At 42.5% G+C, this 25,043-nt stretch overlaps 1 protein-coding gene across 4 annotated transcripts in view; it reads left to right on the forward strand.

Annotated features, from left to right (window-relative positions):
• Nucleotides 1-25,043, forward strand: part of CAMK4 (calcium/calmodulin dependent protein kinase IV) — a 338,512-nt gene that overhangs the window by 274,467 nt on the left and 39,002 nt on the right. For all 4 annotated transcript variants that reach the window (XM_090038364.1, XM_090038366.1, XM_090038365.1 and 1 more), the window contains 3 exons: nucleotides 6,129-6,219; nucleotides 11,106-11,180; nucleotides 23,512-23,587. In XM_090038364.1, the coding sequence (XP_089894490.1) occupies nucleotides 6,129-6,219; nucleotides 11,106-11,180; nucleotides 23,512-23,587 (242 nt within the window). The remainder of the gene's footprint in view (nucleotides 1-6,128; nucleotides 6,220-11,105; nucleotides 11,181-23,511; nucleotides 23,588-25,043) is intronic.

Below are 25,043 nucleotides of genomic sequence, written 5' to 3' on the forward strand. Positions count from 1 at the left end.
TGAGTGCAAGATGCGTGATCTGTGCTCCCACGGATGTGGGTGTTATTTTATTTTTAACTATAAACACATCCTTATTTCAGATCCTCTTTGACAATCTGGCCTTAAGTGTTGGTAGGGTTGATGTTTTGCTTGATCTCAACTTGCAAAATTTATTATCAATATGACAACAATGCAAGTAGGAAAAAAATCTTTTAATTGAGATTATTTGTCTGAGAGAAGGCAATTCTTGTGCACTTGCATTGTTCTTTTTGTTTGTTACACACTTAAAAATGTAACCCATCCAGGTCCCATTTATGGTAATATGTCTTCAAAGAGACTAGCTTCTGTTACTCAATAAGCAAATCATTCACTTCTGTAGATAGGTGCTATAGGACTTTACTGTATCTTAATAAATCAAAGTAATGTTGCTATGGAAATATAGTGCTATGAAATAAATACACATTTTCTGAAAGTAGGTTATGGTGCTGTGGTGGCGAGAAACCTCCACAGGCTTCGGAAATGCCAGGGGAAAGCCCTGGCATTCCCAAGGGGGAAAGGAGAGCCATCCATGCCCCGGGAAACTCACTTCTCGAATGGGCTGGGACAAAGCAAGAGCCATGCGAGCCAGTGTTTCACTGGCTCTTCAAGTGGCTGCTTCCCAGGCAGGGTGGCAGCCGGATGATTGCTACAGCTGGAGTCACCACTGCAGGGAATTTAAAAACCCCACTGGAAGGCAGTAGTGGGGAGAAGCCGGCTGGGAGCACACTGGTTGGATGGAAGCTCCATGCACCATAGCAGTGGCTCTGGAGGCACTGCACCACAGAGAGGAGCAGGAGCAGTGGCTGGCACCAGGCTGGGGATGGGCAGTCCCCAGCCCCTCAACATTAACACATTCCAAGATAGTGTTCCTCTAGGGGAAGACGCCTAGCACCTGAGGCTCAGACTCTGAGGCGAGGAGTCGAAGCTACAGGTGTGACATCTGGACAGTGGGCCGGATCATTAGATTCAACATGAGATCCCACAATTGACATTTTGTTAGGGCAAAGACCTGATTACCTGAGCGGTTGGCAAGTGGGCAGAGTGTAGGGGAGGCAGAGCCCCGAGGAACACCATGGCGCACCTGTGAATGTACCACATCTCTGGGACAAGTGGGGAAGAAAACACCACTGAACCCCTTCCTTCTTTATATATATATCATCAAGTTGTGGCAGGAGAGTTGGGGGTCCCTGTGGGGTGGAGCCACACTCACAGCCCCTAGTCAGGGTGTGTGTAACAGGGAGCCCTAGCCCTGCCACCAGAAAGCAGGTCCACCCCTTTAAAGCTAGAACTTTCTGGGCACGGAATGCTGGTAAGGAAGGGGTTAAATGCTGAGCCTGGCCAGCTAGTCAGCTGACTGGAAGAGGCAGGACTATAAAAACCCTGGGCAGAATGGCAGTAATCCACAGAGAGCCTGGATGACCAGTCCAAAGGCGGGAACCACGGAAGCTGCAGAGAGATGACAGCCGCACCACAGCAAGGACCATAGCCGACGGTAAGGAGCTGAAGCACAAAACCTGCGAATGTAAGCTGACCTGCTGCTTCGTTTGATCATATTGGTTGGTAGCAGTTATTATTTTTTTCTTTTTTGATTATTGAATAATTCCGGCGGTTTGGGTGAGGCTGTTAGGAGGCCTCATTTTAGGGACCCTGGCGCTAGCAAGGGCATAGCTTTTGGGGGGCACAGACCCCTACTCCTGAAGTTGCGATCTTAAAAAGGCCAGGGAAGTCTGGTGCACCTGGGGTATAACTTTATTTTGGTTTCTTTTGGACTGGGAGAGTGCAAGGTTGGGGTCATCCCCTAGTTTTGAACTTACAACCCCCTGGCTGTGGGACTAGTGCCCAGGCCTCCGGACCGGGGGGCTGGGCTCCAGATTGGAATAGGAAAGGGGGCCATGAGCCTCAAGACACCGGAATAGGCTAGAGCCTCGGAGTCAAACCCTGTTTAGTGGGTTTAGACGGGGAGGCCTAGCTAGAGAAAAACAGGGGTCAGGCCCATGTAGGTGAAAGGCCCCAACATACACAATACAATAGGCAGTCTCCCACTTGCAAGAACATTATCATCATAATTTCCATCAAGACGTGGCAGGAGAGTATAGGGTGGGACATAAGAACCCCATAGAAGGCTCCAAGGGCACCCCACATAAGGCGCAGATTACCAGGTAGATGGCACTGGGGAGGGCTACCTGTTACAGTGTAACAGGTGCTAGCACAATAAATTGCAATTGAAGATCCACCATTCTTTTTTTTTTTAATCTGCTGACAGTTAGAAAAAAGTAAAAGTAGATATCTTTGAATATCTCTTCATACTATTAGGAACAACTATAATGGTACATTATTACATACCATGGCATATTTACAACATTTTTCATCCACAAGACTGTAACAGTTCATGAAAAATTATTTACTGTTTTATAGATAAGGAAATTCTCTAAGATGAGGCAGAGTTCAAGATTAATAAAGTTACACAAAATAGTCTTGTGACTTTTCTACTAGACTATCAGCTTCTCCTTGGGCTTTCTTTTTTTTTCTTTTTGTGTCTTTTGACCATTAAATGACGTAGAGGGAACAACTAGAGGTGGGATATTTACTATGATAATTGTTACAAAGTGAGTATATAATTGTTTGAGGGGCAAGAATTTTCAGGGTGAAATATAATTGTTTCTGTTTCTTAATTCAGATCATGACTAGGTCGAACAGTCACAAACTCCTGCAAGACCATTTCAGGCTGGACATAAGGAAGAATTTCTTTACTGTCCGAGCCCCCAAGGTCTGGAACAGTCTGCCAGTGGAGGTGGTTCAAGCACCTACATTGAACACCTGCAAGAGTAAATTGGATGCTTATCTTGCTGGGATCCTATGACCCCAGCTGACTTCCTGCCCTTTGGGCAGGGGGCTGGACTCGATGATCTCCCGAGGGCCCTTCCAGCCCTGATGTCTATGAAATCTATGAAAACATAGCTTTCATAGTAATTATCTTTGGACCCACAGTACCAAAGGCTTTGTCAATGCAAGAACATCATACTGATTAAATCAGTGAGACATTGAGTTAAATTAAATCATTACAAAGCTCTTTTAAACCAAAACAAGAGTGCACATCTTAGAGTACACTGTACTGATTTAACTAGCTCAGTTTCTAAGCCAATTTACTTAAATCACTCCTCACAGGTAGATGATGTGGCATTAATGTAATTATCAAGTCTACAGTAGCATGTAAGTACTGCATTACATACTTGGAATGCCTAGGGCTAGGCTCTCCTTTCACCTATCTTGGCTGAAGTGAATGGAATTTAAAAAAAATTAACTGTCAGGCTTATGGCATTGACTGAGGTCTGATTCTGCAAGGAAGGCATAAATTCAGAAGGTCTCAAACATGCCGCCTGAGCATCAGGAGAACCAGATCAAAAAGAGGGCAACTACACCTAGAAGAGGTGTGAAATGAACACCATGGCAGACAAGGTTATTTAGATAAACGTGACATCTTTTACTAGACCAACTGAGTAGTTGGAAAAAAAAATCCAACTACTCGGTCTAATAAAAAATGTCACATTTACCCAAATAGCCTTGTCTGCCTTGTCCTTAGCCCAACACAGCTACAGTCAACCCCACCAAAACAACTAATGAATACCCTAGCCTGGAAGCAGGCAGATACTCCAGAGAGGAAGCTAGGAAGAGGGAGTTGTTTTTTTGCATCAACAGAAATAGAATCCATTTTGGAATTACAGGGAAGTGTTAACTGAAGGAGGCATGTTGCATTAACTTGCGGACTACTGAAAAACAGCTGAGCTGGTTTTGCCCAAATTTTCCACCCATAAAAATGCTCTTTTGGGATGAAATTAAAACAGTGACATTTTCAACCCCAGACTGTCACAACTTTTAGAAAGCTATGGGCATAGTAAAAACAACATCTTGCTAAAAGTCTTTCTGTAAGCTTAGCTAAAAGCTTAACCTGCCCACAGATGCTAAATATAATATGTCATAAGAATGAGCCATAAGTATCTACTTGTCACTCTGACTTATCCTTTATTCTGGCTGGTTGCTTCTCAGCTCCCTGGTAGAGGTAAACTAAATTTTACCATATTAATACTGATACTTTCAGCAACCCACTTCTGCTCAGTCCAGCTTGATTTCTTTTGGCATGTTCATTGCGTGCTGCTATTGTTTCACGTCAAGCACTCCAGTATTATGTTGTAGATGTACCCTCACTAGGGCTAAGTCTTCACTGACAAAAAATGGTATATTTTTACCAGGGGTAACTAATAAGTGTTGTCTACCCTACTGTGTTTTTACAATGAAGACAAGGTATATAAGTTTTACTTTGAGGCAAATGAGGTGAGGTCAGTAATGGGAAAGGGCATAATGCTGATTTCCCAGCTACTTAGCAATAAATACCATATTTGCTACTCAGGATTTTCCGCCAAGGTAACTATTAAACAAAAAAATCCACTTTAATGCTGCTGAAGAAATCCACCTGAGGGAAAGTAGCTGTGATAGCAGATATGTGCCAATTAACATGAACTACAATTCCAGTATAAATTAGATGTTTTGTAGTTTACAGGCATGTTAATGGCCAAAATAAAGAGTATGGGGGAGCCCAGGATTTATTCTAGTCTGCTAAATCATGTTACAAACAGAACTACCTTGTCCAAATTATGGTTTTACTGTGTAGTACTTGCCACTTGTTTACTAACACAAGGTACAAATGCATCTTTTTTCTCATGAAAACGGGGCATAAGATGTATATTTATGGCATCTCAAATAAAACATCTCTTTCCACCCTTTGTGCAGCATTTATAAAGAGTGAAGATTTCTTTTTTTGCTGAAGAATTTCTCAGCACAAGAAAGTAAAAGAAAATATATCTCTCATTGTCTTCCATTCTTTGCTGCCTGGTACATATATATAATTCGTTCTTCATCACTGCAATCTAAGATGTAGTCCTTAATCACTAGAATTCTTCTTTCTGTTCCAGCAAGACAGCACCATATTTCTTAAAATAACTCTTATTCAACAAATTCACATGGCATTACAGGCAACTGCTCAGCAGGACAGATGGAATTTTGAAACTCCAGGACTATGCAGTGTTATAATCTTTCAGTCTCCTGTAGAAAGGATTTTGAAGGGTTTATTTTTACAGTGCCATACATGTAACATTCTTCACTGCACTTGCTCTCTTCAAAGGCTGTATGTAGTTCAGTAGTTGTGCAACAATGTTCTCACCTTTCAGAATGATCCAGAATGTATTCTAATGCTTTTCTCATGGTCCAGATTTCAGAATGTCAAACATTGGTTTAGATAATTTAGGCAGGGGTGTTCTTGCCTTGAGCTGGGGATTAAACTAAATTCATTTTTAAGGTCACTTCAAAATCTATCTTTCTTTGAATCTATCTCAATATCTATTAGATTAACATTCACTCCTAGATGCTACAGTTGTATTTGAAAGCAAAATCATTCTAATATAATAATTCTAACATAATAAAAGCCTTAGTCTGTCTGTCTGTGCATAACACTTTATTTGCACTCTGATTGGTTTTCTCAGCAGCCAATCACAATGCTGACTGAAACAACCAATCAGAGTTTTCCAAGAGCATTCCAGACAGGAGGCAGATGGGTGGCACGACAGAGCGTCGCCATAATGTGGGGTGGAGGGGACGGAGCAGGGGGCTGAGGTCACCCCCCCAGCCCCGCTCCTCGGAGGTAGCGGTGGCATGGGGTGCTGGCCAAAGGGGACAGAGGGAATGGCAGGGCAAGCTTCCCCCCCACATTCCTAGGACACAGCCGCCTTCCCCTTCCCCTCACCCCCCCGTCATTCCTGATGGGCAATTGGCTAGTGAGTAACATAATTATTTCAGATACGGTTTTCTTCACAATCTCAGGAGTTGATACTACATCTGTTTCCTTAGCTTTTGGTTTCCTGTTCAGATGACAAGTTATGTTCAAGGATGTCATGCTGAGAAGTTTCATAAATACCCTTAAAAACTTAGGTTTATCTGCTTATCCCACATCATGAAATATTGGTAGTGCTCAATAGACTTTAATTACAAAGGAAGAGGAAAAAATTAATTCATGCTTCAGTGTAACAAATATTCATGCAACTTTGACTTTTCCTTTCCAGTACCTGCATGCAAATGGGATTGTTCACCGTGATCTGAAGCCAGAAAATCTACTCTATGCAACACCAGCATCAGATGCACCATTAAAAATAGGTGAGCAGCTCCCCACCTCTATGCTCTCGATCCTTCCCTCAAATTCATGTTATTGTGTGTTGTTTACAGGTATCTTCTCTCTTCCCCCTTCATTTGATTCCATTTTAGCAGCAGTATCTTCATAGACAGACCCATTATTTATATAGCAGCACAACTGTGCATGATATCTTAAAGCTAAAAAATAGCTCCCTACCCTGAGGAATTTACAAACAGAAGGCAACAAAGGATGACAAAGTAGGAGCAGGAAATAGAATGGTGGGGTCACAACAATGAAAGCTCATGGGATAGGTATATTAGATGGTATATTAAAATTTGGGGAAAATTGAAAAAAAAAGAGGGCAAAGGTGGAAGTAAGCAATGAAAAACAAAACAAGTGAGTTGGGAGGTGAAAGGCAGTTAAAGAAGGCAGAAGTTGTAGGATACAGACAGTAGGAAAGATACGCCTGGCATAGATAGTCACATGGCAAAAGGTTGGGGATGGAAGTCAGACTAGCTACAACCTGCAAGCTCACCTGAACTGGGTGACTTTATGCCAGAAGTCAGGGTGTGAAGGGTATTTTCTAAGGACTGGGTTTCCACCAGTAACTGAGGTCAGTAGGAGCGCTGGTGTCCAGCACTTCTGAAAAGCAGACCTTAAGGCTCTGGAATCTGAAAATTCACTACTGTCCTGCTGAATTTGGGAATTCAGCTAGTGTGCCAATTTATAGCAGTACAAAACAATAGGACGATAAAGCAGAAAGTGGCAAAATCTTAACTGATGAACCATGTAGGCAGTAGCAGTTCTGATTTCTTAACTGAAAGAGATTTGACTTGTATATCTTGTAAAGAGAAAATTCGCTGAGCCTTACGCTCTCTCTTTCAGAAAGGAAGAGATTTCTTTCTTATTTTTAGTCAGGTTTTGCAAAGGTAGTAGGAGGAGCTAGAAAGTGATATCAGATAAGATCAGTCTGGAAGTACTGCCTCATGTTCCTTCTTTGCTACTATGCAGAAGGTCAAGGTGTTGCTATGTTTGGCATACTGGGGCTAAAAAGTTGTTTATCGTGGATTTCAGCAAAGCTTGAAACCAAGTGTTAGTAGTTGCTTAGTAAAATAGATGCAAGACTTTCTTATAAACCTAGGAAAGACAGTAATTCTATTTACATTGTAAGCTGGTTCTCTTCCTCCCCCCCCCAAAAGAAAGGAAAAGTAGAATATTATGGTTTAACACATTACCCATTACCCAGTGGTAGCATGGTGTCAGAAGTGGCACCAGCCTTCTAAAGCATTCATTGTATTACTAGGAAAACACACAGCATTATTCCTAAACTCTGTCCTTCCACACTGATGTATCAAGACAGGTAGTTTGTGCAATAATTACAGTACTAGTAGGAGGAGAGGGAGGGACAAAATAGGCAACGTATGTATGAGAACCTATGCAGACTAAAATACTTGATCTGAATGCTGAGTCAATTACTCAGCTAGAAAAAAAATGGCCAGACATCAAAAAAGTCAATATAGCTTTTCATACCAGCAGCTCACTGATTTCTATGATCGTGAGTTTCAACAATGCTTCCCTGCCTAAGGAACTATCCAGTTAATGAAAGGGAATATAGCTATCCACTTCTCACTGGTGACAGAGTGATACTAGATGGGGAAAGAGAAAGACTGATAAAAATTTGTTTGGAAAAGAAGGAATGATTATTTTCATGTGCTGGGTGTATCTACATGAGCTGTTTACTTTAGTAGGCTAACTAGCTCCACAGTAAAGTCTCAGTGTCTACACATACAGTCCTATTAGGCTGCAGCAAACTAATAAACGCCACCGTAGGTTAGTACTTGTCAGCACAAGTACTATCCTCTGGCGGCATTCTTTAGTGCACCATAATGCACATGTTGACGTTGATGGGGCTAGCTGGGGCATGAGGATGCTTTAGTGCAGGGGCTGCTTGCTCACTAGCCTTGCACTGTGGAGCACCCTTGTGCCCCATCCAGCCCCTCTGCAGCATATTGAGTCAGATCAGAGCAGCCCCAGGCTGGTAGGCTGACCCCCTGGGCTCCCTGCTAGCTGGGGCTGCTCTGACCTGGCTCAGCATGCTACAGTCCCAGGTGCACTGGTAAATGCTGTGCCTAGAAGCAATGAACTCCAGTGCAAACTGCACTGGAGTTTATTCATTCACATTAATTGCACATGTAAATGTACCCACTGAGTATCGGACCCTCAGGGTGCTAACCCATCAGTATTAGTGCTTATGCCAGAAGGTGCGTATTGGACCTTTTCAATATCCATCTTACATTTTTTAGGATACCGGGGATTAAAAAGTTTGCTCTGTTACTTTTTTCTAAACTGTAAATCTCCTGGCGCTCTGGTGCAGTGCCCGAAGACTGGAAGAAGGCCAATGTGGTGCCGATCTTCAAGAAAGGGAGGAGAGTGGATCTGGCTAACTACAGGCCCATTAGCCTGACTTCTATCCTGGGGAAGATCTTAGAAAAGTTTATTAAGGAGGCCATCCTTGATGGATTGGCCTAGGCTAACATTCTAAGGGATAGCCAGCACGGGTTTGTTGTGGGTAGGTCTTGTTTGACCAATCTCATTTCCTTCTATGACCAGGTGGCCTATCACCTGGACGAGGGAGAAGAGATTGATGTCATATATCTTGACTTCAAAAAAGCTTTTGATCTGGTATCCCATGATCACCTCTTGGCCAAACTGCCCAGTTGTGGCCTTGGCTCCACCACGATCCGCTGGCTGGGAAATTGGCTTCGTGGTCAGACCCAGAGGGTTGTGATTGATGGCAGTCACTCATCATGGTGCCCTGTGACCAGTGGGGTCCCTCAAGGCTCTGTCCTGGGACCCATACTGTTCAACATCTTCATTAACGATGTGGACATTGGAGTCAGGAGTGGACTGGCCAAGTTCGCCAATGACACCAAACTTTGGGGCAAAGCATCCATGCCAGAAGATAGGCGGGTGATCCAGGCTGACCTGGACAAGCTCAGCAAATGGGCGGACGAGAACCTTATGGTGTTTAACACCGTTAAATGCAAGGTTCTCCACCTTGGGAGGAAAAACCTGCAGCACCCTTATAGGCTCGGCAGTGCTACATTGGTTAGCACTACAGAAGAAAGAGACTTGGGGGTCATCATTGACCACAAGATGAACATGAGCCTGCAATGCGATGCTGCAGCTAGTAAAGCGACCAAAATGCTGGCGTGCATCCATAGATGCTTCACGAGCAAATCCCGGGACGTCATTCTCCCCTTGTACTCGGCCTTGGTGAGGCTGCAGCTGGAGTACTGCGTCCAGTTTTGGGCTCCACAATTCAAAAAGGATGTGGAGAAGCTTGAGAGAGTCCAGAGGAGAGCCATGCGCATGATCAGAGGTCAGGAAAACAGATCTTACGATGACAGGCTGAGAGCCACGGGACTCTTTAGCCTGGAAAAGCGCAGGCTCAGGGGTGATCTGATGGCCACCTATAAGTTTATCAGGGGTGAACACCAGGATCTGGGGGAATGTCTGTTCACCAGAGTGCCCCAAGGGATGACGAGGTCGAATGGTCACAAACTCCTGCAAGACCGTTTCAGGCTGGACATAAGGAAGAATTTCTTTACTGTCCGAGCCCCCAAGGTCTGGAACAGTCTGCCATCGGAGGTGGTTCAAGCACCTACATTGAACACCTTCAAGAGTAAATTAGATGCTTATCTTGCTGGGATCCTATGACCCCAGCTGACTTCCTGCCCTTTGGGCAGGGGGCTGGACTCGATGATCTCCCGAGGTCCCTTCCAGCCCTAATGTCTATGAAATCTATGAAGTCCCACTTTTGGTGAAAATTAATGTTTAGAAAGAAAGGAGCTTTGATTTGTAATGAATTAGTCTGTATTTCAGGCTTCTTCTGTTTATAAATATAAAAATAGATATAACTGATATACAGCTTTAGACAAGCAGGCCTTTTTGTTTGCATTTACAGAGCACAACACAACATCAAGTGCTATATTGTCAGTCTCTGCACAGAATATACATTCCCACATTCAAAACAAAATATACAGAAAAGTAGTGTATTTGGCAATTTTAAAGGCAGATTCTCATCATCCAACCAGGACTTTGAGCAAGACCCTGAGATTATTCAAATCTTTGAATATATTATTTTAATCGCTCTGTGGGAAGATGGAATATGCAAGGTACCACCTATAACACCATGCTGACTTTCAGGGCTCAGTATTTTTGCAGAGAGGAGGGCACCCCACACACGCAATCACCAACATCTTTGCTGGCAAAACCTGCAGTTTTTACAAAGTATACATCCAAATACTACTGAGAGGTTTGATCTGTAAGATAAGCACTCTGGCCCTGGCCCAGGAAATCACTGAGGCATAACATGCAAGTAGTTCTGTTAAATTATTTTGAGCACATGAGTAGCTCTGTTAAATCATTTAAGCTTATATGCTCTTCTAGATTGTGACTGAATCAAACACCTGGCTAGCCCCCATTTAGCTGAAAGTATCTGATAAAATCACACTTGGAAATGGTCCATTGTATAAAATCTAAATTATCTATAGCTTGCATATGCTTCCCTCTTCCTCTGCTTTTGTTCAGAAGTTAAGAGTACACTAATGACTCCTGAGTACTAGCTACTGTATCTTCCTGTCTTTGAAGCACATAGCACAAGTGAAAGTTTAAAAATATTTTGTAAATGAAAGAGACAGATTTATCCATTGACAAAATGTGTTGTTTCTTTATTATAAAATGATTTTCCAAAAATACTTAATGTCAGTTATCGTAATGTAAAATAGGAGTCTCTAAAAGAAAAGTGAAATACTTTCCACTGTTGAATCTATGCTCATTTTAATTACCTCAAGTGTTACAAGGATAGAGGCAGTAAGAACTTTTATGTTTCTAAAAATCTTAACAGCTGATTTTGGGCTTTCCAAGATTGTGGAAGATCAAGTGACCATGAAGACAGTTTGTGGAACTCCAGGGTACTGTGGTATGTTCCTTTATTACTTACAATTTACTGGACTTACATTTAGATTCAGGAACAACTTTATATTTGCTAGTTTGTGTATAGTGAGACACAAGTTCCTTAGTTTGCTAGACTCTTGAACAGCTGAAACCAAAAACTGGAATTCAGAAATTGGTATCTAGATTGCTTTTTTAAAACTGTACATTTTCAGTTGCCCCCAACTACACCAACCACAATTCAACTGTGTTCGATAATGCAATTTTATAATGTGTATTAAAACACTGTACATATTTTCATCAAAATCTATATAAAATTATTGTCTTAATAGATTACATTGACGTCATTGGGAGTCTGGGGTATGCAAAGGATAATGGGAAAAATCCCATTTGTAGGGCCTTAATAAGACATAGCATACATATTCAACATTTAAATAGAGTAGAAACTGCTTAAGGTGACATTTTTAAAAATATCTATCTTACTTTTATTACTAAGGAAAGTGATATAAGCTAAGCCCCAAAAAGGCAGAACACTTTAGTACACATATATATGTACAGATGTTCAGTTTCTACCAACAGAATTGCCATTGTCCTGGTAAAAACCAAAAGTGTACACACATTCCCACTTTTTTCACAGACCAAAAATGGCAGTTCTGGGAGAAAAATAAGCTGGTAGAAGTTTCTTACAGGAGAACGAATGTTTGTACACTTTCTTCCATCTTAACTCCTCCTGGAGACCAGGAAGAGTAGAGCCAGGAGGAAAGGCTCCCTGCCTTCTTGAGACCAGAGTCACCCCAGTCTGGAGAAGGCATTGGGAGCAGCTCCTCTGGTCCCTCCCATAGATAGGGAGGGGAGGGGAGGAGCAGCCACCAGCTGCTCCTTGCCAGCTTCTCACACACTAGAATCCATAGGCGGAGGGAGAATTTGGGGGGGGCAGGGCTGAGTGCACATGCTCATATGTGCACGAGCCCCCCCCTTCATCAGGTAAGTCTGTGGGGGAAGGGTCAGGGGGAAGGGAAAGGGCTGTTGTGGGTGGGGGAAGGAGTGGGGTTGGAGCTGGGGCAGACCGTGCACAGCTGAGGTGGGGCACGGAAAAGAGCCACGAGCAGCTTGTCCGGGGGGTGCCTGGAGCAGGGTGGGGGGTGATAGCTCCCATTGCTGTATGCACACCAGGAGGCATGGGGTGGGGGGTGTGCCTGGGATCTGTGCAGGGTGAGGGCAGGCTGCCACTGCAGGCTGTGACAAGGGCTGCACCAGGCTCTTCCTGGTGGGGCCTGGATCGGGCTGCACTCAGGGCAGGGTGGGCAGCAGCAGAGTGGGAGAAAGAGAGGGCTACAGCAAATTTTGGGGTGGTTTTAGCGCCCTCCCTAGCCCTCTCCCAGCAACACCACAACCCGCACCGAGGGCAGCACAGCCAGCCCAGCACCACCCTAGCCCCAGCCTACAGTGGTAGCCCACCCCACACCATGCAGGTTCAGGGGCACACCCCTGACGCCCTCCAGGGGTAAATGTAATAGCAGGAGTCGCACCCCCCCAGATGAGCTGCTTGCGACTCAGTCCTCCCTGGCTGTGCAATGCCTGCCCCAGCCCCAGCCCCGCTCCCTCACTCACCACTGCGTATGTGCCCCTCCCCACCCCATCCCTGTTGCAGCTGCTGGAGGTTCGCGGCCGGGCTGCCTTGCAGCCCTACTGCTGCCCATGTTTGGGGTGGACTAAGCCCTATTAGCCCCCCCTTCTGCTGCCTATGCTGGGATCCCCAGTATGGGAAACAGGTGGGAGCTTTGCCCTGCTGCTGCATCTACTCAGCTCCTGAGCACAAAAAGTGAGTGCAGGGAGTGATACTACCTCCTCCTCACTTACCTTTCTAGAGTAAAAGCTAAAATTAGAAGCAGGCAGGGGACTTTGTTGCACAGTTCCCTTCCCCTTCCAGACCAGTCAAGGAGTGGGAAGGGTAGCAGCAGGTGCCTGCTGCCCCTTCGCCAAACCAGTCAGCCCCCTAATTCAGGGATAGTAAAGGGGATTTGCTGGCTTCCTCTGGCTTCCCCTTCTTGCCCACATTGGCCAGCTGTGAAGCAGGAGTAGCAATTTAAAACCTGGTGGGGACAGGAAGTGGACTTGGGAAAAGCCTCCCTAAGCCCAGTTCTCAGCTCAACAAACTTTTAAATTACCACCCAGCAGGAAGCAAGGGGAAGCCAGCAAGGCCAGGAACCAGGCTTGAGAAGGCTTTCCCTGGTATAGTTCAGCAAAGCACCTCCCCACTCCCTACACCACTGGTCCCAGGTGTGTGGAATGGGCAGGGACTTTGCAGAGCTCGGCTCACTCAGCTGTCACTGGGTGGGAACCAAACAGAAGAAGCAGCAGCACTGTGAGCCTCCTGCCTGCTTCTCATATCAGAGTCCCCATTGTAAGAAGTAGGCAGGGTATTTTGTTCCACTGCTCCAGTCACCAGAAAATGGGAGGACTATAGCAGCATCAGCCCATGGTTTCCCCAGACTGGGATCACCCCAGCCTTACAAAGGCACAAAGAGTAGGGGAGAGAGGGCTATTACAGACTGAATAGCTCTACTGCTCCCTCTCCTGGAATCATTTCTAGTGATGCAAATTTTCCACCACTAGAAAAGAATGTTTGTACGTGGCCACTGTGTTAAGCACACAATTGAGGACAATGGGGGAATATCAGAGAGCTTCCTGTGGAGGAGGAGAATCTGATTCATCTACGTAAGACAGAATTTCTCTGAGCAGTTATATCCATGATAATACAAGTACTCAATGATACAAACAAATGATGTGCTTTCATACAAACTTGTACCTACCTGTCTGCGTGCTTGCAAAAATATCTAATGTGCCTGTGTAATCATAATAATTGTGTAAACAAATTAGGTGCATGTTTATTTATGTAACTTTGGAATCAAGACTTAGAATGTGAAATCTGACTTTTGCCCATAGAGTGTAATGCATAATGCGTACAACCAGGTGAGAAATTAGGCTATTCAATAAGTCTATCTTTTTGTGGGGGGAGGGTTTGTTATGCTAGTTGACAAGCTGTAATGATACAGTTTTACCTTATGTTTGCTATGGACCTCACACACCAATTGTAAAAATAGAGCCTTGCCTTAGGCACTCGGTTCTGGTATGTCTTCTTTTTCTTCACTAACAGTTAAATTTTTCAAAGTGGAAAGTTGACCTGCATATGAAATAATACATATTCTATATTTGTATTTGCAGATCAGGTAATGGCATGTGCAACTACTGATTTACATGGAGAAATATTCATTAACTATACACATTATGTACAGTTTTATCTTTTTCCTGAAGCCAGTTGTCTGAAAATCTAACCTTAATTATTGACTTCAGTTGGAAAAAAGACATTCCGACATGAAAGAGACCCACTCTCCCAGTGCTTGATCCTGCATGTGTGGAAACTGGTGGCAAAGCTCTCATGACATCAGTAGTGTAGGATGTGGCCCAGATTTGTAAAGCTAAACTGAATTGCTTAAATACTAAATCACCATCATTAAAAAGCAAACTGCTGCAGCAAAACAAAATGTGTTAAAATATTAATTCTATATTTGTACTGCTGGTTACCTCTGCTTTTAATGTGACCATGTGTATCTTAAATTATATTTTGTCCATTTTCATATTAGATTAAATATCATTTTAGTAAAAAGCAGTACAGCATAACACATTTGTACTTCACAAGCCTGAGGCATTTAATAATGAACATGTCTCACTTGAACATAAAAGAAAAAGTGTAAATGCTAAAAATTAAACAAAGTCACAGGGACTCATTCTTAGACAAAAACAGGCTCTGCAGCTACCAAGTGGGAGGACAAGGTCCTGATGAATTGAATTTAGAAATTGTAGCACTGCTGATAGTCCATGAATAATTAAGTTCTGATCATTCTATTGTCTACCACTTTGAGGAGAAAATAAGTCATCCACAAAATGAATGCCGATGACTGTAATTTTCATATCCATAACACATAACAGAAAAATGTAACCATATATTTATAGGTGACATTAATCTTAAACATAGATAACACAGAATGTTTTGGAGCAGAGAGAACATGATAGAAAATTACCTTACATTGTAAAATACAACCTGGTTAATTAGACAAAAAACAAATATGGTACCACTTCTGAAAACTAATTGTAAATTTGGTTGTAGCACTTGGCCTCTAATAAGTCACAGCTTCCAGTCTAGTTAAGTAATGCAACAAATATGAAAAGCCCTTGAGCACTGAGAAGATAAACTCTGAACAAGTCATACTTTTGTGGTGTTAAACCGGTATGTCCGCTTGGCCACTAAGAGCAAAGCTAAACCACTGAATTATGTCACATTAGGCATCAAAAAGATGACAGTTACTAAATGCAGATTTGAAGGATAACATGGGAGTGAAGTGGTCCAGGCCCTCTTAAAATGCTTGGTTTACTCAGTTTACTGCAAGACTCACAGTTTTAATATCTTTTCTATGAGCTCTATGACCTACTTGACAGGAAGATCTCCTGGGGTCAAAGAAGTATTGTTTATCCTCCCTACTTCCCTTCTTCCCCACCCTGCAGAATGAGAGTTATCAACATGGGCCTAGTCTTTCTGCAGTAAGTAAAGATACTTTTGCTCATACAGACCCATCTATGCAGGATGGAGGAGGTGCCACACTCCTCCTGCAGGTATCTAGCCACCATGATGTCCTCTTCACTGAGAATCCCATCTTCTAGGGTGCTAAGAACCCTTCATTCCCACTGAGTTATGGGGTTTATCCATAGACTGTTGCTAGGCAGGGCTCAGCCATAAAAGTAAATGGTAGCTATGCTAATATTTGTAGCATATGCTCTAAGCATATGCTGAGCCATACACCCACCAGACCTTGTGAACCCCAGTCCATGCTAATGTTGAAAGTACATCTGCTGTAGTCCTAGGACCTAAGAATTCAGAGTGTGGATGAAGGTGGGTAGTTGACAACAAACATGGTATAAGCTTCCAATTTAGACATACCATTAGAGCAGCGAATTGTGCACCAGGGCTGTGCAAAGCTTTGGGTGGTGATTCAACTCGAAGGAGATTCGGTCTGATTTGGTGGCTGAATCTCCGAATCCAAATTGAATCAGGGGTCAATTTAAAGGTGTGAATCGATTCAAAGCTCTCTGAATCTTCGGAAAAGATTTGGAGAACTTTGATGATTCAGGCAGTCCCTGGTGGTAGAAACAGATGTCACCTTTCACCACTTGTGCACTGCTATAACATTTTTTTAATGCCATCATAAAGCAAAAACAAATAGACAGCCATACCCTTTGTGCCATAATTTGGCTGCAACAAAAGGTAGTAATAATTTGTGCCACTTTATGGCAGAAGACCTCTATTTGATTTATGGTGGAAGAGCATGGGCAGCCTGGAGCTGTCCACACTCTCCAGCCACTCCAGGCATATGATCCATGGGCTTGAGGGGTCCAATCCTGTACACCGTAGGAATTCTTGGGCAGGATCGGATCCCTTAAGACCTGGTAGTGCCTGCCTGACTTTCCCCACTTACTAAGATGCATCTCCAGGACCTCCAGGACCTCAGCAAGTAGCCTGCTTATCCAGGATGGTTCTGGGAAACCCTGACTTTCCCTGCTTATTGAGGCATGCCCCAGAGATCCCAGGGGCATATCTCAGTAAGCAGGGAAAGCCAGGAAGGTGTTCCCAGGGCCTGAGAGACCCAATCCTGCCCTGGAATTCCTGAGGTGCACATGATTGGTCCCCTCAAGCCCTGGCAGAACATGTTGCCTGTTGTCCTGCAGCATCAATGAGTGGGACAATGAGCAACACACGTTTTGCCCCCTGAAGCAGATCAGCTATGCTAGGACACATCCTGGAACAGCTGATCTACTTCATTTGGTATTGTCTATTTCTGCCCTAAGAGGCATGTCTCTGGTAATGCTCCCAAAAACATCTTGCCCACCCACTCCAACTCATCTGCACCAAATTTGGCAATGCTACTGTAAAGCTATTCTGGGGGCGTCCTAGAAGTTGGTTTCAGGCATACTGGAGACAGAGGTCTCCTGCATGGAGGCCACAAGGGAGTGTTCTGGGAGCACCACCACACTTCTAGATTAGGTGTTTGCAAGCAGAAGGGAGCATGCAAGGCATGCTTGTAACCCTCTCTGTGGGATGGGATGGGGATGCAGTATAGACAAACCCTAATTTCTTACTGCTATAGTAGTCTGGGCAGGGCTTGGTTTATATGACGTATTAAAAGCAATTTAACTGCAACCTCAGCTGTCCTGCAAAGATAAGAAACAGTGAGTACACCTGTCTGTTAACTTCTGTCTGTATCCAAATTACTGAAGTGGTTATTTTTAGTGTTATATCCTTATATAAATGAAAGAGTATCACCAGCTAATTCAAATAGGGACTGAAGAAAAAACAGTAAAAAGAATGTGGAAGTGGAAAAGGGAGAGAAGGAGCAGATAGTTACAATATTGCACTACTATGCTTCCTGGCATTTGTTACTATAGAAACAAAAGGGAATAGGAAGACATTGATGAAAAGAATAAGATGACTTTATTAGCTTGTAACATAAATGATAATAGGATTCAGATAATATATCTATGTTGACGGGTAGTGTCTTTTACCAAACACAGACAGGAACCAAGCATCTCTTGGAATTACACTTATTACTAGCCTCTCTAAGCTAGTATTGATTAGCAATCTTCATGCTCATTTCTACCATTGCATTTATTTTCCAACTGTCATAAAGCTGTAGTTACTATCCAACCAGAAGCCATTTTTATGCCTATATTTGTGTTACTGTAAAAGACAGCTGGTTTTATTATGTACGTGGACAGGAAAAAGAGAATGCTGGGGATTTGTGGACAGCAATTTGGAAGAGGAAAGTGGGTAGAAGTTATATATGATATTAACAGTCTAATCCTGTGTGGTAGTGAGTGCCTCTTGCATCAAGTTATGGAGCTGTTATTCAAGGAAGGTGGGATAGAATTTGGCATTTATTATTCTACTTCAAACCAGAGAGCAGCAAAATGTTTATCTATCCTCCCAACACCCTTTCCAGGTACCAAAGGGTCATTACCATTTTGCAGGTGGACAGCAGAGGGAGCATTCATATAGCACATTCATTGCCACCGAAGGACTTGGTTGCAGAGCCAAGATTAGACCATGAGGATTATATCACTACTATCTCCCTAGTCCCAACCTCTTTACTCCACCCCACAATTGATCCAAGTGTTATTCTACAGGACCCTGATACTATCCTTTGCAGTGGCTCACCAAACTATACCTTCACTACAAATGCCCCAAGAAAAGAAAATGCAATTGCAAGCAAGCATTTTGCAAAGTGACAGGAAGATGATATCACTTCAAAATTGTTTCAACAAGTATTTTCAGATGGAGTGGACCCAGAACTCAGACGATTTCCTCATGTTTTAGTTGCATCTCTGTTACCACATCATCCATAAGTCTCTATTTTCCCCCTTAGTGGGATTCTCTACTCAGGCGGCCTCCTAACTGGGATAGTTGTTTCTTCTGATCTGGAAGACATTGAAAGAAAAAGCATTATGTCTTTTACAATATAGGAAAATGAAAAAAAAAATCCTCCATCTTTTATTCTGTATCAGCACACGGTCACAGTTTGCAACTTTGATTGTTTTTGGCGTGCCTCTCTTGTATTTCTCAGGTGCAAACTTAGGAAGAAAACAGATGGGAAGGATACTTTACACACATTTTAAAAATATTTAGAAAAACAAAACCACCTAGGAGTTTTGAATCCTAACAGGGCACATCTACACTATCCACCCACTGCATATTTGTTATTGCGCAGTCGTTTAGTATTTGCGTAACCAATTACTAAATGACTGCAGAGTAACTGGCGTTACTGCACCGTAGCGTCCCAGCATGGTTGCCTAGTGACACTTACTGCACAGTAGCTCATTACTACTGCGCAGTAACATCACATTCTGGTTTGTGCCCAGTGACACCACTGCACAGCAGTAATGAGCTACTGTGTAGTAAGCATCTCGTGCAAATGCGGCCACTTGGACGGAGTTACCAGTAGCAAGTCCTATCTGTTTTTTTGAGGGTAGCCAACAAATGAAGACATAAATAGTACTGAAAGTTCCCAAATGAAAAGTAGAGCTGGTATTTCAGGCTAGTGGTAAAGTTCCATAAATGTGTATAAAGAAGGTTTTTTGGTATCCTGATGATAAACCAGCTTATCCATGAAGAGAGGGTTAGCAAATTACATGCAAATTTTTCTCTACTGAGTAACTTAACTGTTCAACTAGAATTCCTTCTTCAAGTATCATCTTCAAGAAGGGGATAAAAACTAGAAAAACACTGATAAAATGTTGAACAAGACCGTGGAAACTGATAGTCCCTGACTTCCAACTTCCCTCCCTCTACCTTTCAAACCACCAAGAGCATCCCACAAAAGGACACAAAATGGAGGATGAGGATCAAAATCTGGGTACTTGAGCACAAAAGACTCCATCAGTTTATAATCCCAAGGATTATTACTCTATACAGATGAGGGATACAGTGAGTTGAAGCAACAGGAGCATTATGATAAATGTCACCCTCCCAGACATCATCTCTTGAACAAGACAAAGCAAGGAGAGCACTTACGATTGCTGACTATAGCACATAAAAGAGAGAAGTAAAGCTATAATCCATGTTCCGTACTTTCTCTGCAGAAGTGCAGATTAATAGCAGTACATTGGTGCAACCCATTCATCATAGGCAATATTTTTGGGGGAAAGAAAAAAAACTCTGCTTGTTAGATGCCTGACCCTACCCTGTAATTGCAGTTAGAACTGCAAAGGTAGAATTATGCAACAGCAAGTACTCTTGGATTTAATTTGGCTCTCCAAATTTAGCAGCCATTTTGGAATATATATGGCTAAAACTAGGTGAGAAGGAAAGTGAAATATTGAAGTATAGTACTCTTGCCTCCACCCCCTTCCTAAAGTGAAACATACTCCAAGGATGATACAATATTCTTCATAACAGTGTCTGTAGTAGTCTTAAACTATGAAATCTCTCCCTCTTAGCATCATAACTCCCCACAGAGCAATAATAAAAAAGGCAGGTAGCAATTACCAGGTTGACTCTGTCTTCTCCATTCCTGTGCTTCTGTCTTTGGAGAGCCATGCTTTGTTTCACTCCTGAACCTGTTCTCAAAGAAGTCTCCCAGGATGTCTGCTAGACTGACTTACTGAGCAAGCTTTTCTTTGTAAAATGTGGGTAGACCCCCCACTTCTCTCTCTCTCCCTGTACTTAGTAGGCTCTGAGCTCAAGGTACTGGCAAGTACCTTGTATAGCATGGGCACATAGTGGGTACATTGCTGGACCCCTGGTTAGCTTCCTTCACCTTGCAATACTGCTTTCGATCTGTCCCCCAGGCTGCAAATCCACCTGGTAGGTGCCCAGCCATATTAGTTGCCTGAAGATGGCTGGGAATGGTTACTATTCTTTGTATTTCAGTTAAAATCATGTTCACAGGAATATCCCCTTCCATATATTTAGAAGAATCCTGAAATGCTCTTCCAGATAACTAAATGTATGTTGGGAGGCTATCCCTCAGCTCATCTTCTGGGATGGAGTAGGGGGCAGATGGAACATGAAAAGTCAAATATGGAGCCAGACAACAGAAAGTGCCATATAATTTGCTGCAATTAGAGGGTGTGTGAAAATAAGTGGATATGTAGAAGGGAAGAGACAGGTACATGGACGTGCGATAATGGAAGTGAGGAACTGCTTATACTTAAACTCTGTTGCAGCTACTGTAAAGTATGTTGTTGGAGACAGTGGGTCACAGGTTAGCCTTGGTATGTACCCTAGCTACCAGTCCTCCTCCACATGAGTGTGAATGTGACCGATAGGGAAATGGCATAGCACCTAAGTGCAGCAGAATATTCAGAAAGTCAGCAAGGTAGGCATACCATTAATATGGTTCTGGCAGTCCCTCCAGATGTCAGTTATATGGGGGGATGCATTTTTTCCCTTTTTTTACAGCAAAAAGAGGTGCCAAAAGTATTTTAGCACCATGCTGTTGTTCAGGATGTCTCAGTGAGTCAGCCTCCATATTTTAATTTATGTAGCTGTGCATAAATCCTCACTGCTCATATGTTCCTTGTTTGCAGGAGAATATTGATTTGCCTCCTAAATTTGCATCTAAATAATAGTTTATATTTAAAAACATAAAATATAAAGATTGACTCTCAGCATTTCATAAATATAATAAAAGATCTGTAGTTTAGTTGTTTTCTAACTTTTTTTGGAAGACAACTGGTATTTCTAGAAGTACACTAGTGAAACACTAAATTAAATACAAGGAAGTTCAGAAGGTCTTCCCAAGGTCTTTGGTGCTACATAGGGCCAGGTGTGCAGGAAGTGTGAATGTAGGGAGGCAGTCCTGGAGGGACTTGCATCCCATGTGTGTCATAAGCTTCTCATGTAAATCCCAGGATGTCATCCTCCCGCTGTACTCAGCCTTGGTGAGGCCGCAGCTGGAGTACTGCCTCCACTTCTGGGCTCCGCATTTCAAGAAGGATGTCAAGGAGCTGGAAGGAGTCCAGAAGAAAGCCACGCTCATGATCAAAGGACAAGAGAACAGGCCTTATGAAGAGAGGCTGAGAGCCATGGGACTCTTCAGCCTTGAAAAGCGCAGGCTCAGGTGTGACCTGGTGGCAGCCTATAAGTACATAAGAGATGTGCATCAGGATCTGGGGGAATGTCTGTTCACCAGAGTTCCCCGAGGTGTAACAAGGACCAATGGTCATAACTCCTCCAAGACCGTTTTAGGCTGGACATAAGGAAAAATTTCTTTACTGTCTGAGCCCCCAAGGCCTGGAATAGACTCCCTCCAGAAGTGGTGCAGGCACCTACTCTGGACTCATTCAAGAAATGTTTGGATGCTTATCTTGCTGGGATCCTTTGACCCTAGCTGAGTTCCTGCCCCTGGGGCAGGGGGCTGGACTTGATGATCTTCAAGGTTCCTTCCAGCCCTAACATCTATGAATAAGGACAAAAAGAGGAAGGAGAAGGGGACCATTGGAATGGCCCTCAGGAGATTTTGCTGTCTCCATGTTTAGATAAATCCACTGACTGGGAATTTCTTTGAAAGGGGCTTGGACATTCAGTAGCCAAATTGTACTCCGTAGACTGTTATCAAGGACAAGTCCATAGCAGTGCGTGTTCAAAAGAGGACAGACTGAAGGTCAGGAAGGCCAATTTAATGAAGTCAAGGAGAGAGTTTGGTGAGGTTCCACCCTACTCACTGTCAAGTGTTATGTTCTTCTATTTCACTGAGATTTTTTTTATCTCTACTTGCTTATATTAGGCCATTTTTCCCTAGGAGCAAATGGAAGGTTTGGTAGGGAATGAGTCTTTTTATTAAGGTGTTCTTAGAAGTACAGTATGTGGACATTCTTCTCAGAAACTTGTAAACTGTATTTGAAAGCTGTGGGAAGCAGAGGAGTATTTTAGAGGAGGCACTTTCATGGCTTAAATCGTGCTTGCTGGCATACACATTTTTAAGATGCACACCACAGCATGGATCTTGCATTACTCACAGGCAACAAGTGGATATTTTGTAAGAACCACAAAGCATCCTGGTTTCACCTTCACTCATTTGTTGGTCATGAATATCTATCTCATCTTCACTGTTTCAGACTTAAGAGTTTTGTCTGAGACTCCTTCTCCCCTCTGTCCGACTGTGGCAATAGCAATTGATTGGAAAGCTCTTGCTTTCTGTTTGCAAGTTTGGATTCCTTGTATTGGGCAACAGCATCTTCTCAAGGGAAGCCTTAACTCTGGAGTTATTACTTTGGCAGCTTGCAAAAGCCTAAGCATCAGTCTTTAATGCACAGCCAAAATGCAAAAAGAAAAGAAAAGGTCCTCCCCTCTGAAACTAAACATAAGAAAATTTAAATCAAAAAGATTATTGAAAGCTACAGAAGACTTGGACATGGCCAGAATTAGGGCTTGGAATGGAAATTGTTTTGTTTTAATTATGGATTCCCAGTGACTTCAACTTTTTATATAAATGCAAGTACCACACACTTCATACAACTCAGGTTATTGTGAATTATCCCATTCATGGATTTGGTTGTTTAGCTAAAACTTTGAGATCAAAGTTAAGATGACTCTTTGTCTTTCTAAGTTATAGTTAATTCCCACTCTCTTCATTCAGGCTTTATAATTCCTGCTCCTTTAATCAGTGAATAGAAATTTTGACTAAGTTATGATCAGGTCCTTTTTGTACTGTTTTAAGAAGACACATTTGAAATGCTGGACCTATATTAATATTATTTACTACTACATTAAATTTTTGTTTCATTGACAAGGTTTTTCTTATCTGTAGCACCAGAAATACTACGAGGATGCGCCTATGGCCCAGAGGTGGACATGTGGTCTTTGGGGATAATCACCTACATCCTGTAAGTTTAGATAGTAATCGTGAGTGTTCTCTAGATTTTGTTTTGACCTGTCTTAATGGAAAGTGAAAAGATTTGCAATTTGTTTTCTAAAAGTTATATGTTAATAGTATTTTAAATTCTTTATAGATAAAGAAGCATTGAAAAATGTCAAACTTTGTCTCATGTAACATATTCCTCAACTAAATTACGACACTTTCAATTAGTAAAAATTATTTTTTTTAATCTCACCTATTTTTGCTATTTATGATGTTTGCTTTTTGCACTCAGTCAACAATAAAACTGATTTTATAAACAACACTGGTTACAACAGAGGTGGGCAAAATGCAGCCTGGGGGCTGGATGTGGCATGCCAGGCCATTCTATCCAGCCTGCAAGGCCCCTAAAAAATTTAGAAAATTAATATTAATCTGCCCTGGGCTGCCTGTCATGCAGCCCTCAACGGCTTGCCGAAACTCAGTAAGCGGCCCTCTGCCCAAAATAATTGCCTATCTCTGGTTTATAAGCATGCATATGTCATTGTTCTAGCAATTATTTGGGTTGCAAAAGTCCAAGAGATATGTTTTCACTTTGATTTTTCACTAATATTTTTTAATAATTTGACATAAGTTTTGTAAAATTACTTTTCCTCTTCAGTAAAACTTAAGCTGATACTCTAAATTACTTGTGTAGCCTTTTTAAGATACTTCATGCAAGGATTAACCAATTGATAAAAATGAAATCTCACCACATTTGAACGCTTGGGAGATTCTTTTTAAATCATTATTGAATACAATAAATAGATACTAAAACTTTTCCTTGTGTTTCATATTCTGCTTTGCCTGTTCAGATAATAATCTCTTTGGGGCAAGGACCATGTAAAATATTTGTCAGCATTATATGAACAACCAAGAGTTGAAGGAACCACATACATTATAAACAAAAGAGGCAATGTCATGAGTTTCCACTAATAAGTACTACTGTTATGCCATCATATCATGGATGTAAACTTTGTCATCATCATTTTGTACATTCCTGTGCAGCCTTATAAAAGCTCTGGTTCATTCTGCATAGCTAAAGCTAGGAGTAGGGTTAGAGAATGGGCAAGGATTTGGACCATGTGTATGGTTATGACTTCCCAAGCTAAGTTTAGGACACAGGTAGGTAGGACTCTACTGGCTACATTTAGCCAGGTTGCATCGTAGGGCTCCCCCTGCTACATAGGCGCCTACATAAGAATGGTCTGGTTTTTACTGATGAATGTAGGGGTTTTTTGTGCTGCCTAGATGGAACTTTTCTCATGTAAGCCTTTGACAATGGAAGGTTATTGTACACACTTTACATCTTTTCTGCTGACTTTTTCCTTCCTGGGCGAACACATGACCTCTATTCATTTTTTGGCCACATTGATGCTTGGTTCCCTTTTCTGTTTTGCTGTGTGTTATATTTACAGAATGCAGTTATTGGGTGCGTCCCCACG

Source organism: Crocodylus siamensis, chromosome 3 (assembly GCF_052110815.1).
Source record: "Crocodylus siamensis isolate JL-2025a chromosome 3, ASM5211081v1, whole genome shotgun sequence".
NCBI classification, from domain to species: Eukaryota; Metazoa; Chordata; order Crocodylia; family Crocodylidae; genus Crocodylus; species Crocodylus siamensis.